Here is a 15,563-nt window from a genome sequence, read left to right on the forward strand (position 1 = left end):
TACACAGGGACAGGAAGGGGGGCAGCGCTCCATCCTCACAGGTTCCCCAACCCTACAGCAGCACTGATTGAACAGCCGCTCATTCGACAACCCAGGCAAGGCGGCAAGAATGCCAGCGACCACGGAGGAAAGGCAGTGACAGGGCCACAGAGGAGGGCGGGCCTGGGTTCGGCCACAGCCTGTTGGGCCAAGGAGGCCCTCAGGCTGCGGCAGAGCCGCAGGATGACAAAGGGTCACCCCTTCCCTGCTGACCAAGAAGCCCATCAGGCCATAGCACTCCAGGCCCTCAGGGGAAGGTTCAGCCCCAGGATCCCCTCCTCAGCCAGGCCCGTCCGTACGGCTCACGAAGAGGGACAGGTCACCACTCACCACTTGGGGGATAGGAAACCGGGGCCCAGATGCAGACACTGACAGCGACAGGCACACAGCCACACCGCCGCCAAGCGCCCTTGTTACCACAGGGCTGCCGCCAACACACCCTGGGGTGCAGTCAGAGAGGCAGGTGCTGGGGCATGGCAGGAAGGGTGCCTCTCCCTGCCCCCCTCCACCGCTTCCTGTCCCTCAGTGGGCCTGTGCCGCACCACCCTGCCTTGGAGCAGCCAACCACGCAGGGCTTGAGATTGCCAGACACAGGCCAAGACGCGCTCTCAGGCCCACCCTGTGTGATCAGGGCCAGGTCCCAGCTCAAGGCCCACACACAGCCCTGACCTGATGCACTGCTCCACCCTCAGCGACAGGTGCAGACCTAGGCGTGTCCAGACAGATCCACACACACGTTCACTGCACATGGTCACGGCAGACTGAGCCATGGCAACAGACAGAAGGATGGATGGTACGTCCACACAGACTGCATGTGTTAGGGGTGGACGGACGAGTTGATAAATGCACAACAGGTGATGACCGAGCTGCATTCAGTACGCTTCCCTTCTGCAGGTCCACTGGTCACCTGGGCAGCACCTCACCCTGGTCCTCAGTGCCCCGCATGCGGGTGACACAGGCTCCCCAGCTCTCACAGCAACTTTCACTGTGGCCATAGCACCTAGGGGTCTCTGCTGGTCCAGGGGGAAAGCTGGCAACAACTGATGAGGTCTCTGGGGACAGCCAGGCATCTGGGGCACACACAGATGGTCAGATATCCGGTTCCCGCAGCCCACGTGCTATAAAATGCACCCCAATGCCTGCTGCAAGTTGTCACCAGGACACAGCACCTGACACAAGCATCCTGTGACTGCAACCTGACTGCCCAGCAGCCATACCGTCAGCAGGTCCCGCATGAGGGAGGACAGGGTCCCTGCACCTGGGTGTGGCAGGTGGTGCTCTGGAAACCTGGTGGGTCTGACACCAGGCCATGGTGAGCACCTCAGGTCCTGACTCAGGCACTGGGCAATCACCAGCTGCTTCTGCAACAGATGGATAGGCAGCAGTGGGAGTCACCCCAAACCCCACAATCTGTGCATATCACACTGGGGTAGAGGGCACAGCCCACGTGGGCCCTCTGGTGCCTGCCTCACCTATGCCGAGAGGAGCTGCTCAGGCCCTGGCAATCCTCCTGTCTCGGCCTCCCAAGTAGCTGGGACTACAGCCCTCACCACACCCAGTGACCTGGATGCTGGGGCGAGGTTAACTTCACGTGTATGTTTGTCCCCAATACCAAAGGGCCACATCCATGTTAAAGATTAGCATTGATCTGGATTTTTATAAAGGAGTTTTCAAAAATGCTGACTCGCGCGAGGTGACAGGCTCAGAACCGTGAACCTTGTGTCGGGTATGACCTGTGAGCAGTGAGCAGGCTCAGCGGGCACCAGCAGCTCCCATCACAGCCCATGGGAAGTGGGATGCACAGGGGGCCATATCTGCAGGGCTTAGTGATTTTCTCTTCCCAATTTGCCAGGAAGCCCGAGGCCCAGCTGTCCCAGGTGGCCTGGGGTGGTGGCTGCCAGGATTTGGAATGCCAGCTCCTCCCAGGCTGCAGCCCCAGGACCCTAACCTGAGTGCTGTGGGGGCAGGGCGGGGTGCACAGCCAGGCCTCCTGACCCAGGCGTGAGGGTTACAAGGGGCAGGGCATCTGTCCTGCAGCCAGTGGTGCTGTGGGAGGCTGACAGGGCACTCGGGGCTCCCCACGGCCAGGCTTCCAGTGGCCCACATCCTGGGGTAACCAGGGCAAAGCTGCCTGGGGGGGGGGCAGTGCCTAGGCCCCATGGCAGAAGCCAAACTAGCCTGAGGGTGACTGAGGAAGGAAACAGGGAAGGGGCAGCCTTGTGTCGCCTCATCGCCCACAGCTAGAATCACCTCTGCTCCACCACCATTCTGTCCCCTGAAGTTCTCCTGGGCACATGCAGGATGCCCAGCTCACAGAGCAACCACCTCAAGAACAGAGGGGCCAGGTGTGATGGCACAATTCCTGTAATCCCAGCACTTGGGAGGCTGAGGCAGGAGGACCATTGCAAGTTCAAGACCAACTTGGGCTGGGCTACTAAGTGAGTCTAAGGCCAGCCTGAACTGCACAGCGAGACTCCGGCTCAAAAAGACAAAAGACAAAAAAATAAAAAAACAGAAGAAAGCAACCACAAGGCTGCCATCCCAGGGTAGAGCTCAGGTGGGTAGGGCACACAGGGAACGCAGCGGGCTTCACGGGCAGGAGCTGCCCAAGCCAGGGCAGGGCCCTCACACATGGGAGTCCTAGAAGGAAACCTCAAGAGCTGGGCTCTCCCAGGGTGCCCAGGGCTGGGCCCAAGAACAGGCCAGGGTGGAAGGGGACGACAGCTGTAGCCACGGAGAAGTTCAGAGCAAGGGGACCCTGAGTCTCAGTGGCATTCACCCCCTCCCACGCCCAGAGGTCACCTGCCACACTTGTACTCGCATGGCAGGCATCACCTGGGCTACTGTCACCCTGTGCCACCCCTGCAGCTCTGCCAACCCACCCTGTGCACCCTGACCACCTCCTCTGCTGGGTGGGGTGGGGGCAGGTCAGCTGAGCGTGAAGAGCTGGGCACAGGTGTCCTCTCGCCGGCCCAGCAGGCCCTGTGCAGGAATGAACTCCAGTGGCACTGTCTCAGGCGGCTGCTTCCTCAGCTCCCGCTCGAACATCTGAAGAAGGGGGGACTGTCAGCCCTGACTGGCACCCAGAGTCCCTCCCGTGTGGCCCTGGGCTTACCTCATAGGCTGTGAGCTCCAGGAGAGGCGCGATGCTAACTTCGGGGACGGACAGCGCCTGGTTGATGACGCTGGCAGCTCGGGACACCTCGGGGTGGTAATGCTGCTGTAGGGTCTGTAGGGCCGGGCACGTCAGAGCCTCAGGCCTCGCGTCCTCCCCATTCCTGGGTGTATGCCCAGCCCATGTGCAAAGGGATACATGGTGCCCCAGAGTCCGGGCATGGGTGGCTCTGAACAAACAAGGCCGTCACCAGGGACAGATGGGGCTTCAGGAAGGTGGCTCCAGGTGACCAGGGTGCACAGGGCCAGGCGTGGGGCAGGGGGTCACAGCACCCTCACCTGCAGCTCCCACAGGCAGCTCTCCAGGGCCCGGCTCTTTGCAGGGTCTGCCTCCTCAGGATCGTAGGGGTCAGCATCCAGCTCTAGAAATGAGATCCAGCCCATCTGCTGCCTAGTCTCCCTGGGACAAGGGGGCCTGGCCGGGTCCTCATCAGACACTTGGCCCACCCAACTCACCAGCGCCCCCTGGGCGGTGCACCAGGACGCGGCAGGCTGGGTGTCTGCGCAGCAGGTTGCAGATGAAGGGCAGCACCATGAGCAGGGCCTCGGGGGGCGCCGTCAGTGCCAGGCGAGAGAGGCGCTTGGCGAAGGCAGCCACCAAGTATGCAGGCAGGTGGCTGGGCAGGGAGGGGGCATCATAAACCAGCAGCCTCCTTCCCGCCCTGGCTGAGGCTGAGCCCTTCACCCCATACCAGGCAGCTCAGAGGCCTAGTGAGTCCCCTCAGACACACAGGGCACACCCCAGGCACTCACGAGGAGGACAGGAAAAGGTCGGCCAGGTGGAAGAAACGGGCCCGGTACTTGACGTGGAAAATGGATGGGTCCAGGAGACTGTAGAGCTTCTGGTAGAAGTCGGGGTACTCCCTGAGGGAGAAGGCCACAGGACCACCTGCTGGGTGAGCCAACAGGAGGCGGACTAACCAGGCCCCAGGAACTGAGGCTCCAGCCCCACGCCTGCCAGCTTCTCCAGCCCCGGGCCCAGTGACACTCACAGGTTGTGCTGGTGAATCAGGATGAAAAGTCCATTCAAGGCCAGGAGGCTGATGGCACCCCCTGTAGAAAGGCAGCCCTGAATTCCAGGCCCAGAACAACCCTCAGTGGCACAAGGCTCAGGCGGCTGCCCACCCACTGTCTTCCCTCCCAGGTCGGAAAGGCAGAAGCAGGAGCTGCCCATCAGCCACAAAGTTCCACCACAAGACAACATGAAAAGAGTCCAGCCTCCACCAGCCTGCAGATCCTCACCCACCACTGCTGCTCGTGCCCCAGCCTGGCAGTGCCCACTCACCCACATCACAGGCACTGGTGAGGAAGTCGATCATGAGGGTGGGCTGGGCTAGGTGGGGAAGGATGGTGTCGTGCATGGTCACCAGGACCTTCTTGTAGAGACTGAGGGGCAGCTGGGGTAGACATGGGCAATCAGCGTATGGCAGCCTCCCCCAGAGCCTGCAACCCAGTGGCCCGACCCCAAGCCCTACCTTGTGCTTGAGGAAGCCGAGCCACATGGCCTGGAACGTCTTCCTGTGTTCCTGCAATGGGGCCAGGCTGTTCAGTGCTCCCCAGATGGCCCAGTTCAATGTACCAGGCCTCCTTATCTGGGTGCTAAACATAAGAAGCCCAGGGCATGGTGCAAAGCACCAGCCTTGGACATGGTGGGGAAGGAGCCTCAGCACAGAAAGTACATGTGGCCCTTAAAGATGAAGAGCAGAGGGGGCCCTGGTTTAAAACCAGCCAGGAGGGACTTTGTGGAAGTGGCCCATGTCAGGCTGAGGTCTACCTACCCAGGAGACTGCCCAGGCCCCCACACCTCTCACCTTCAGATGAGTGACCTTCCACACGTCTGATGGCTCTGTGGGGAAGGAGGGAGCCAACATTTACCAGCTGGAAGGCAGGATGGAGAATGTGCCCAGCTGCTGCTCTGCCCACCACAACAGCCTCTCAGTGCTCACCCGAGTGCTTCACATAGAAGTTAGTGGCGTCAAGCTCCTGGCAGGGCAGGCTAACGGCTGACAGCAGGGTGAAGGCATTGTTCCAGAAAGCGAGGGAAACCTAGGAAGCCTGGCCTGAGCACCTTCACGCAGCTCGCACCACCCACCCACCCAGGATCAGCTTGTCCTCACCTCAGGATGCTGGCTGGTGACTTGGGCCACAGCATCAGAGGCCGCCTGCATGGCGTGGTAACGGATGTCATCAAACTCCAGGTACTCGCGGAACTGGGAGAGCAGCAGGCTGTGGTCTTGTTCTGGCGAGAGCAGGCTTCCCACCACTATCTGGGGCAGGAATGGGGTGAGCACCTCTTCCTTGGGCAGGGGCGGCGCAGCAGTGCTGTGAGTCACATCCTATGCCAAGCCCCTCTCCACAGCCAAGGGAAGGGTCCCAGAGCAGGACAAGTAGGGAGCGTCACATCCACCACCAATGAATGGCTCAGGCAGCCCCCTCCCAGGGCACCCCAAACTGCGATCACCTTGAAACGCCTCACCTTGAAAAGCGTGCGGGGGAACAGATACTGGCCTTCCCACTTGGGCTTCTCGAGGGGATGTACCCCTTCCAGCTGCACAAACTTCATGAGAGTCTTGAGTGCCAGTTCCTGAGAAGTGTGGGTAAAAGTGACCCAGAGCTCACCTCACCCATGAGCTCTCAGTGTAGCCCAGGCCTCTATGGTGGGATGACAGGGGAGCCTGGCCTTATGCCTGCCCACAAGGTGTAGTGATAGGGATGCGATCTCACCACACTAACTCACAGAGCTTAGAACAGACCCAGCATCCAGCCCAGGAAGCACACAAAAGCCAGGTCTGTTGCTTATCATCCGATTGTCAAAATGCCACACAAACCCTCAGGACACCCAGGGAAGCTCAAGTACGAGAAGCCAGTAGGGTGCTGATAGATCACAAGGCCCAGTGCTAGAACCAAACGTACAAATATAACATTTTCAGGACTAGACCACAGTATCATGACATGAGCGAAGTGCTCGAGAGAGGTGTGGCGTGGGGGCATACCTCAACAGGTACAAAAAGTATCCCCCATCCAGAGCCATGGGCTCACTTTGTGGAAGGCCTCAGAAATGGGCATACTGGGACAAATAAAGACAATGTGAGTCCAATGACCCAAGACTCACCTTGACCTTGAAAGTGGGGTGGGCCAGGAGCTCGCCTAGGTGACTGCAGCAGCTGTGATAGCGGTGTCGCATCCAGATCTTGTACTTGCGCATGGCTCCGTGGGACCCTATATAGGGAGGGGTCAGGGTGGCCATCCCATGCTGATGGCAACAGCCAGGCCAAATCCACCCCACCATCCCATCCTCTGTTTATACACAGGAAACAGGCAGCCCCTGACCCAGGTTGGGATCAGTTATCCCCAGAACCCTATAAAGAGAGGCAACAGGTCTATACCCCAGCCTAGTGCCCAGAGGCAGGGTCTCCTTCCCTTCACTTAACCTCAGAACCTGAATGTCCCAAAGACTGTGACAGACGACTCCAATTTTAAGTGACATTTAGTATGCTACACAACATGGAATACAAAATCCTACACTTAGCCCTCATCCCTTTAGATCAGGCAGCAGAGGCAGTCTCAGTCCCTTCCAAGGTGGTCTGGGCTGATGACAGCGCTTGGGGGCCTCACCCATGTTGACCAGGCTCTCTTCAGACCCCAGACATGCACCCCAGCCCCCTCCAGGTCGCTGACCTGCCAGAACCGTATTCTCGGGAGGCAGCTGGCCCACAAACAGCTCTCCCCGCTCCAGCAAAGCCCCAAAAAGTCGGCTGCACGTGTGGATTGCTTCCTGGATCTCCTCCGGGTCCTCAGCCTGCGACGGGAGGCCGGACAGGGTGACTTCGGTTGCCGCGTGGCCTCAAGCCTCCCACCCAACCCACACCCGGCTTCGGAGCCCTGGCAGCCCAGCCCTGGCACGCGCCCCGCTCACCTGCAGCACGGCCAGAATATCGAACACGGCATTGGCTTCACTGCGGCTCGCCAGTACTGCCTGCAGCAGGCGGCCCAGCGCCCGGCGTGAGCCCTCGGGACTCGGCTCCCGCTCCATGCCGCCACTCGCCGCGCGGAGTAGCCGGCGTCTACGACTTCCGGGCCGGCGCGCTCCTGACGTCACTCGGCGCGCTCGTGGCGTCATGGCGCGCGACCGGAGGTGCCATACCTACTACCTCATCACTGCGCGCCGAGGAGCTGCTGCGGCGCCGGGCGGCATGGCGTTGTTCCATGTTGCGCGGTACCGGGACCCCGAGGCGGCAGACCCGGAGGGGGCAGAGGCCGAGGCGAGCGGCCGGGCTCGTGCGCTGCTCGAGCGGCTCCAGAGCCGGGCTCGAGAGCGGCAGCAACAACGGGAGCCCGCGCCTGCCGAGGCGGCCGCGCAGGCGTCAGAGGTAGCTGGCAGGCGGCGGCGCCGGCCCCGGCGCAGGCGGCGGGTGAACGGTGGGGCAGCCGGGAGCCCGGACACACGACTGAGGAAGCGACGCAGAGCGGAAGGCGAGGACACAGACGCAAGTGGTTCGTGCGCGGGCGCGGGATGGGGATAGGGGCACAGGCAGGGTAATGGTCTTCCTGCCCGGCCGGTAGCGAAGCTGACGCCGCCTCGGTTTGTCTGCCGCGCAGGCAGCAGCGAGGAGGCGCTCAAAGAGCACAGCGCGAGCCACGAGGCCCCGGCGACTCTAGACAGTGGGGTCCCGGAGGCAGCATCCAAGGCCCCGGGTCCTACGCCGGTGCTGGGCGGCTTCTCGAGGAGGAAGGCGCCGAAGGTGAGGACGAGGGCGAGAGCGAGCGGTCGCGGAGGGGAGCCGCCTTCACAGAGGAATGACTGGCGGCGCGCAGGTTGCTGACTCCTGCAGGGCCCCTTGCTCTGTGGGCCTGCCTGGCGGCAGCGCAGCCACCAAATAAGTAGTTGGGTAGTGAGACCTTGGGCCAAGGCAACTACTGAAGCAGAACATTTGGTGGAGCCGTTTAGGTCTTGGAACTGGGACTTAGTGGAGTCAGCCGGGGCGTGGAGGCCTAGAGGCAGGGAGGATCTGGGAAGCCACTGCAGGCGGGCCCGGGGTCTCCTGGGGTGTTGGGAAGCCTGGGTGGCTGTGCTCAGAGGAGGGGAGCGCTTGTTTCCATGTTGTGTGGAAAGTGTCGAGGAGCAGTACTGCGCTGCCGTCCTCGCAGGGTCCCTTCCTCCAGCCTTCTCTGCTTGTGTTCTTGGTTCTTGCCTGCTCTGCTCCCCACCTTGGAGAGCTCTGGGGAACTATCCTAGTTTCCTTCTCCTACTGTTTGGGGTAGGTCCAGCCTTTCCTGCCAGCGTGGTTGGCCAACCCCAGCTGTGTCAAGAAAAATGTCACCAAGGACCTTGTTCCCATCGAAGACATTCCTGAGGTGCACCCTGACCTGCAGAAACAGCTGAGGGCTCATGGCATCTCAGCCTACTTCCCAGGTGCCCCAGCCATGGGCAGGTGACAGGTGGGACAGTCCCAGGGCAGCCTCCTGGGACTGAGATATAGGCACAGGGGCTTACACTTGGTGGTGTTCTGGGGCCCCAGTAAGCGCCCAGGGCTCCTCCGCACCCCTCTCGGCATGGCCCTGTCTGGGAGCTGGAAGTCCACGGAGAGGGTGGCTAGGTCTGGTGTGAGTCTGACCCAACCCCCATGCTTCCTGTTCAGTCCAGGCAGCCGTGATCCCTGCTGTCCTGGAGAGTTCGGCCAGTGGGTTTCTGGTGGGTAGAGGTGGCTACCAGCCTAGTGACCTCTGTGTGTCTGCTCCAACGGGCAGTGGGAAGACTCTGGCCTTTGTCATCCCCGTGGTGCAGGTGGGTATGAGGCTCTCCTCTTTCCAGTCCTAACTTAGTGGCAGGGAACTGGCCCTTTTGACACTAGTGCCCCTGCTCCCTGCAGGCCCTGCTGCATCGAGTGGTCTGCCACATACGTGCCCTGGTAGTGCTGCCCACCAAGGAGCTGGCCCAGCAGGTACACTGCCTCATACCTGGAGGTCCAGGCCCCAGCCACCGCAGCCCTGTGGGAGACCCAGGCTGGACTTGAGCCCGGTAGTGATTGAGTAATACCTACCTCAGGCTGGTGACACTTTCTGTAGGTGAGCAGAGTGTTCAATGTCTACACTGACGCCACGCCCCTGCGGGTCGCCCTGGTTACTGGACAGAAGCCACTGGCCAAGGAGCAGGAGAGCCTTGTCCAGAAGACGTAGGTTTTGCAGCATGGTGGGCTTGGGGAGGCACCTGCTCTGTCTGGCAGAGGCTCTGTATTGGGGCAGCCTCAGTGGCAACAAGGAAGCTCCTTACTGTCAGAGGAGCATGCTTTGGGTCCCTGTGGTTTACAGAGCAGATGGCTACCGCTGCCTGGCTGACATTGTGGTGGCCACACCTGGCCGCCTGGTGGACCACATCGACCAGACCCAGGGATTCAGCCTCCAGCAGCTGCGCTTTTTGGTAGGCCTGGGCCAAGTGAGGGTTGCCTGGGCCCAAATGAGTGTTGCCTCGGCCCAAGTGAGAGTTCCCTGGGCAGGGAGTCCCCAGCAGTCAGTGCAGCCCTGCCCCCGCAGATCGTGGACGAGGCTGACCGCATGATAGACAGCATGCACCAGTCCTGGCTGCCTCGGGTAATGGCGGCTGCCTTCCCCTGCGAGGGCCCGACTGACCCTGCAACCCTGCTGCAGAGACGGCGGGCACCAGCTGTGACTGCTGCCAGGTACCCACCGCCCTCGGCGGGTGCTCTGCGGTACTCTCCTTAGCTAGGGTGGTGCGAGGACCCCGTCTTGCCAGCACTCCCTCCCTCTCTCTTCTAGTACCTGCTGTCCCCAGATGCCTCTACAGAAGCTACTCTTTTCAGCCACCCTGACCCAGAACCCCGAGAAGCTGCAGCGGCTCGGTCTGTACCTGCCCCGACTCTTCTCCACGCGGCTGGCACACAGGGCCCTTGAGGATGACACCGCGGGCGGGGACCCAGAGGGGAAGTACGCCTTCCCTTCGGGGCTCACGGTGAGTGCCGAGTGTGCAGGTGGAGGACCAACAGGCAGGGCTCCTGGCCAACCTGTGCTGTCCTCCGCAGCACCACTACGTGCCCTGCAGCCTGAACGCCAAGCCACTCGCCATCATACACCTGGTCCTTGGGATGAGCATCTCCAGGACCCTCTGCTTCACCAACTCCCGGGAGAACTCCCATAGGTGGGTCTGGCGTGGTGTGCATCGGGCAGGCAGGTGGGTGGGCTCCAGGTGCCTGGCTTAAGCCCTGTCTCTGCCCAGGCTCTTCCTGCTCGTGCAAGCGTTCGGAGGTGTGAGTGTGGCGGAGTTCTCTGCCTGCTATGGGCCTGGCCACAGGAGGAAGATCTTGAAGCAGTTTGAGCAGGGCAAGATCCAACTGTGAGTTCTTGGTGGGTAGGGGTGCCACACGCATGTGCATGTGTGCACACGTGCAGGCACGTGAGAGGCCACTGTGTGGAGCTGGGTGCCTGCCGGAACTGGGCTCTGCCAGCCAGTGCCCAGTGTGGGAGACTTTGCGTGCTCTGTTCCCACAGCCTCATCAGCACAGATGCCACTGCCCGAGGAATTGATGTGCCAGGTGTGGAGCTGGTGATCAACTACGATGCCCCACAGTACCTGAGGACCTACGTGCACCGGTAGGACCTGAAGTGGGGTGGCTCGGGGACTGGGCCTGGGCACTGCCTGGTGAGGCCATGGGTTCTTCCTTTGGAGCAGTCAGTCCTGCATTGAAATCCAAAATCAAGGCCATGTTTGGTCCCAGGGTCGGGAGGACAGCGCGAGCAGGCAGGATGGGGCGAGCTTTCACGTTGCTCCTGAAGGTGCAGGTGAGTGCGGGGACCCACGTTCCTCGGGCACTGGGGTGGGATGAAAACCCGTCCTGACACTCAAGGTCCCTTCCTTCAAGGAGAGGCGGTTCCTCCGGATGCTGGCAGAAGCTGGTGCCCCTGAGCTGGTGCGGCATGAGGTCCCCAGCAAGCTCCTGCAGCCACTGGTGCCACGCTACGAAGAGGCCTTGTCCCAGCTCGAGAGGGTGGTGAAGGTAAGATCTGGGCTGTCAGGGACAGAGGAGTGTGGGGCGGCCCATGGGTGCCAAACTTGCCCCCTACCCCTGCAGGAGGAGCTGAAACAGAAGGCCGCCTAGGCTGGAGACCGGTGGAACCCCCCTGCTGGCAGATCGCGCCACCTCTCTGGTGCCCTCAGAGGAGGGGAAACCAAGTCTTGAACAGGGGCCTCTGGGAAACCGAAGGCCGGCTGTGCCCGCATGTGCATGCGGAGAACAATGGTCAGCATCCTGCTGCCTCTGGGGAGGCCCAAAGGGCGAGAGGAGAGGGCAGCCTGACGCCTTGGCCTCTGGCACCATCGCCCTTCACTGCCTTGTCTGGGAGAGTGAGACGGGCAGCCTGTGAAGCCGGGGGAACTGGGCTGAGCAGCCCTTGGCCCTCTGTGTGAAAGCAGTAGGCAGCAGTGCCCCAGCTGGCCCTCACTGTCCTTGGGCAGGATAGGGTGCATGGCAGCTTCAGCCTTGGCTTAGGGAGGCCCCTGCCAGTCCCCACCCACCCATGGCCCTTCGGGACCCCTACTCAACATTCCCTCCTCCCTGCAGCAATTCAGAGCTGCCCAGGTCAGGTCCGCGTGGCTTCCTTTGGCGCAGGCCACCAGGTGGGTTTCGGGGGGCTTGCTGGCTTCCCTACACAGTACCTGATTCCAAAGCAGCTGGGTGGGGTGGTGCACCCTATCCCTCCAGCAGCTGGAGCTGACTGAGGTGAGAGGATCACAGGCAACTCCTGCCTCAGAAGACAAAAACCTGTCTCAACATGGTATGTGGGATTTTTTCGGTATCAGAATAATCTTAACCAGGACAAGAGTGAACTGACAGGTCACTTTAAAATTGGTAGTATCGAGACATGGTGGTATGTACCTGTAATCTCTGCACTCAGGAGGCTGAAGCAGGAGGATCACTGAATTTGAGGCCAATGTGAACTACAGTGAGATCCTATGTCACACAAATTGTAATAAGGAAATTTTATTATTAAATGTTTGGTTCACTTTATTGGGTTTAAATGGTTTCTAGTCCTCAGGCAGAGGTACATGTCAGTAATCCCAGAACTCAGAAGGCTGAAGCAGGAGGATCGATGTGAATTTGGGACCAGCCTAAGCCATACAGTGAACCTTCTATCTCAAAAGGCAAAACAAAATTTTTTTTAAAAAGAAGCATATTTCAACTAGAAACATGCTTCAGTTCATGAATTTCATCCCCATGATGCTGGTCGCAAACAATTGGTTGTAGACTGAATCAAACTCAATAGTTAGGTTCAGTGTTGAGCTGGAAAAATGTGCTTGGGTTTGAGACCAGAATTGTGGGAGAACTAAGTTTGTGAGCAGAGGCACGGCTGCACCTTACACAGGAAATGGCTGCTGCGGGGCTGGCTGGGGCTGGCACTGTCTCACCCACGCTGCTGGGCATCTAAAACTAGATGGAGCAGCTAGCCGGGAGCCAGCAGGATGGTCCCGAGGGGAGCACGACCCGGCCTGGGGGAAGGGCACAGTCCCCTCAGACCATGCATGGCCAGTAGCCCCCATCAATACGCATGCCTGGCTCCCTAGCACGTGGCCTGCAACAGAAACATAGGTTGTGCTGCTCACCGCATGTGAGAACTGTGAAGCCCTGTGTCTCCCTTGTCTTGGGCACAAGTGGCAGCTCTGGCTTCACCAGTACCACACACAATGCCATCATCTGTCTTCACAGCTGGGCTTGGCTGGCCCTAGACATGTGGGGCAGCTGGAAGGGACACTACAGAAGAGTCCTACACATGACTTTGTCCACGGTGTGGGGTAAGCCCCTAGGACACCCACCGTGGAAGGGATGGTCAGCAGTCATGTGACTGCTGCCCTCCCGATGACAAGCCCAGAGGCGCCTACATCCCAGCAGCTGAGGTGGCACCATGCCAGGCCAGCTTCCTGCAGAAGGCCATACTGTGGGGCCAGGCAGCAGGGCCAGCCTCTGCACAAGCCCAATTCTCAGTCCCCCACTGTGCCCTGCAATGCCAAGGCCCTGTTGGGGTCCATGCAGAAGCTAGGGTGCCAGTGGCTGGGTGGCACTACTGTGGTTAGATGCAGCGCCAGTAGGAGCTACCCATGTAGGGGACCACTTACAAGTCTCTGCACCAGCATTCAGGCCGCTCCCCACGTGTGACTATCGTGCCACTGTCTGCAGCTGCGCTAGCCCAGGTGAGGGCGGGCAAAGCTGGAGCCCCACCTGGCTTCAAGCCAGGATAGGTTTGGGGCACCCCTGGGCTCGGGAGTGCTACTCCACCTCCACCTTGGCAAGGTGCCCTGCTTATTAAACGTGTGCGGAAGCGTTTGTCCTCTGAAACATTTTTTGTTTAAAACAAAAGCAAAGTCCAAAAGAAAAAAATAGCAGTAGCCCTGTGCCACCTGGCAGCAGTGCTGGCACAGGGGGGTCAGGAGGCCACCCCTCCCACTGCTCAGCCATGGCTGGGCAGGGGGCACTCCACACCAACACAACTTGTGTTTCCTTTCACATAAATGAAAAACAACCGAGTCTTCTATGCAACACCAAACTGAAAAGTATATAAAAAGGTCATTTTATTACGTCTTTTGCCTGGGAAACATCAGTGCCCTTTAAAATCCTACTCTTCAAGTACAAATGCTTCTGTTTACAAAATATTTACAAATTCAGACTTGTTCCTTACATTTTGAAACACAACAGCTATCTGGTTGCAATGGTGAACAAAAACAGTAACAACTACAAAAAAGCCCTGCCCCACATACCTCTGCAGAGCCCCACAGGTGGCATCTGGGTGCCATTGGCCCACACTCTGGAAACCTCTGACTCATGACATGCCGCATGGAGCAGCGGTCCTGGGCAGCGCTGTGCCAGGAGCTCTCGGAGGGCTCTGCTCCCTGGCCCCTCCAGGTTCCGCAGCACGTAGATGGGACACAAAGCGGTGCAGATAGCAGGCTCCCGTGAGGATGGTGCCAGGGACTGACTCCAGCGCTGGTCCCTCCGCAGCTTTTCAACATTCCTTTTTTGCTTTCTTCCCGTCAAAAGCTGAGAAGGGAACTCCAGTGGGCTCCTGCCCACAGCCTGCCACTGACGGAGACACAGGAGACTGCGGCAGGGGGACCGTGGGGTACCCTCCACAGGAGACAGCCCTGATAGAGCCAAGCTCCTGGCCCGCATGCACGGCTACCACAGGCAGGTGCCGCTGACAGGGACTCTTGGCGGAGGCCAGCAGCTATGGGGCTGGGAAAGCCATGTGCACCACCTGGCATGGTGACAGCAGAAGTGGGCACTGAGGCCAGGCTGCTCCCACTGATGGCTAGGGCCTTGAGTAAGCGTGGCAGTGGGGACAGAAGGCACTGGCCACTGTGTGCCCACCCACCCTGGGTACATGGGTGCTGGCCTCCAGGCCAACTCTGTGGCCTTGCTCCCGGCTCTCGCTGGCCACCTCGCCTGTCACATGCTCCTCATGGTGCCAAGCACACCCTGGGACACATGCCCCAACGGAAGTACCGCCAAGCCTGGAGGCTGTACACCAGGCCCCCACCCTGAAGCGCCCTTCACATGGAAGCCCTGCAGCAGGCAGGGAGCCAATGCCCATCAGTTGGTCCCCACCCTCACACACACACCGCTGGGCACCGCTCATGGGATCTGGGTGGGCATCAGGACAAAATTCATTTGTCAGGTACAGGTCCTTGGAGTGCTAAGCCCGTCCCAGGCAGCCTAGTGAGGGTGGGAAGGATGGACGGAGCCAATAGGACTGGACTGCATGTGTGCTGTGTGCGCCCTGGATCCTGGAGGCAAAGCACTGCACGCAGCAGACGCTCTGAGGACTCGGGTGGCTGAATGAGATGACACTGTGGCTCGCCCCTATGGCAGCCACACAGCAGAGAGGGCACTCCTCCCACAGCACACGGTACATCCACAGATTGTGGTGGTGCTGTCACTACGATGGCATCCTGCCACCACTTGCCTCCCATGATGCTCTCTCCTGGCTCCTGCCTATTGGCATGGAGGCTTGGTGGGTGTCTTCAGCCGCACTGCAGGAACCCGCATCTGCAGCTTGGGCTGCTGCCCAGGGCTGTCGGAACTGGCTGGGCCCTGTGCGGGGCTCGGGCCACCTGGAGTCTGCAGTGGGGCAGAGGCCGTTGTCACCACCTGCTGCTGTATGAGCTTCTGCTGCACCACCTGCGCGGTTGCTGTCACTGCAGGGATCATCTGCACCTGCTGCCCAGCTGCTGTGGCCTGCGTGAGTGTCACCGTCTGTGGGGAAGCCTGGCAGGGGACAGGGAGTGCTCATCACCAGGATGGCTCAGGGTCTGCGCTGCACGAGGGCCTCTGCCTCTTAGCGGGATG

At 60.3% G+C, this 15,563-nt stretch overlaps 3 protein-coding genes across 15 annotated transcripts in view; 1 reads left to right on the forward strand and 2 right to left on the reverse strand.

Annotated features, from left to right (window-relative positions):
- Nucleotides 1-1,669: 1,669 nt before the first annotated feature.
- Noc4l (nucleolar complex associated 4 homolog) lies at nt 1,670-7,307 on the reverse strand. Its single transcript, XM_003461160.5, has 15 exons — nt 7,130-7,307; nt 6,892-7,012; nt 6,326-6,432; nt 5,690-5,797; nt 5,331-5,480; nt 5,160-5,259; nt 5,025-5,059; nt 4,689-4,739; nt 4,499-4,610; nt 4,206-4,266; nt 3,967-4,077; nt 3,670-3,830; nt 3,493-3,575; nt 3,155-3,268; nt 1,670-3,087 (listed from the first exon to the last, which is right to left on the reverse strand). The coding sequence occupies exons 1-15, from the start codon at nt 7,244-7,246 to the stop codon at nt 2,968-2,970; spliced, it is 1,551 nt and encodes a 516-aa protein (XP_003461208.1). The 5' UTR covers nt 7,247-7,307; the 3' UTR covers nt 1,670-2,967.
- A 47-nt stretch (nt 7,308-7,354) lies between these two features.
- On the forward strand, nt 7,355-12,233 carry Ddx51 (DEAD-box helicase 51). The gene is made up of 15 exons (XM_013149080.3): nt 7,355-7,707; nt 7,813-7,955; nt 8,476-8,626; nt 8,853-8,998; nt 9,084-9,155; nt 9,280-9,386; nt 9,523-9,631; nt 9,745-9,890; nt 9,988-10,180; nt 10,251-10,366; nt 10,445-10,561; nt 10,717-10,818; nt 10,944-11,007; nt 11,088-11,222; nt 11,298-12,233. The coding sequence occupies exons 1-15, from the start codon at nt 7,407-7,409 to the stop codon at nt 11,322-11,324; spliced, it is 1,929 nt and encodes a 642-aa protein (XP_013004534.1). The 5' UTR covers nt 7,355-7,406; the 3' UTR covers nt 11,325-12,233.
- Nucleotides 12,234-13,772: 1,539 nt separating this feature from the next.
- The window catches only part of Ep400 (E1A binding protein p400), a 103,596-nt gene continuing 101,805 nt past the window's right edge, over nt 13,773-15,563 (reverse strand). For all 13 annotated transcript variants that reach the window (XM_063225438.1, XM_063225436.1, XM_063225441.1 and 10 more), the window contains one exon: nt 13,773-15,482. In XM_063225438.1, the coding sequence (XP_063081508.1) occupies nt 15,210-15,482 (273 nt within the window). In that variant the 3' untranslated portion in view covers nt 13,773-15,209. The remainder of the gene's footprint in view (nt 15,483-15,563) is intronic.

This window comes from Cavia porcellus, unplaced genomic scaffold (assembly GCF_034190915.1).
Source record: "Cavia porcellus strain 051 isolate PalLab524CR breed Dunkin Hartley unplaced genomic scaffold, mCavPor4.1 scaffold_16, whole genome shotgun sequence".
Classification (NCBI taxonomy): Eukaryota; Metazoa; Chordata; class Mammalia; order Rodentia; family Caviidae; genus Cavia; species Cavia porcellus.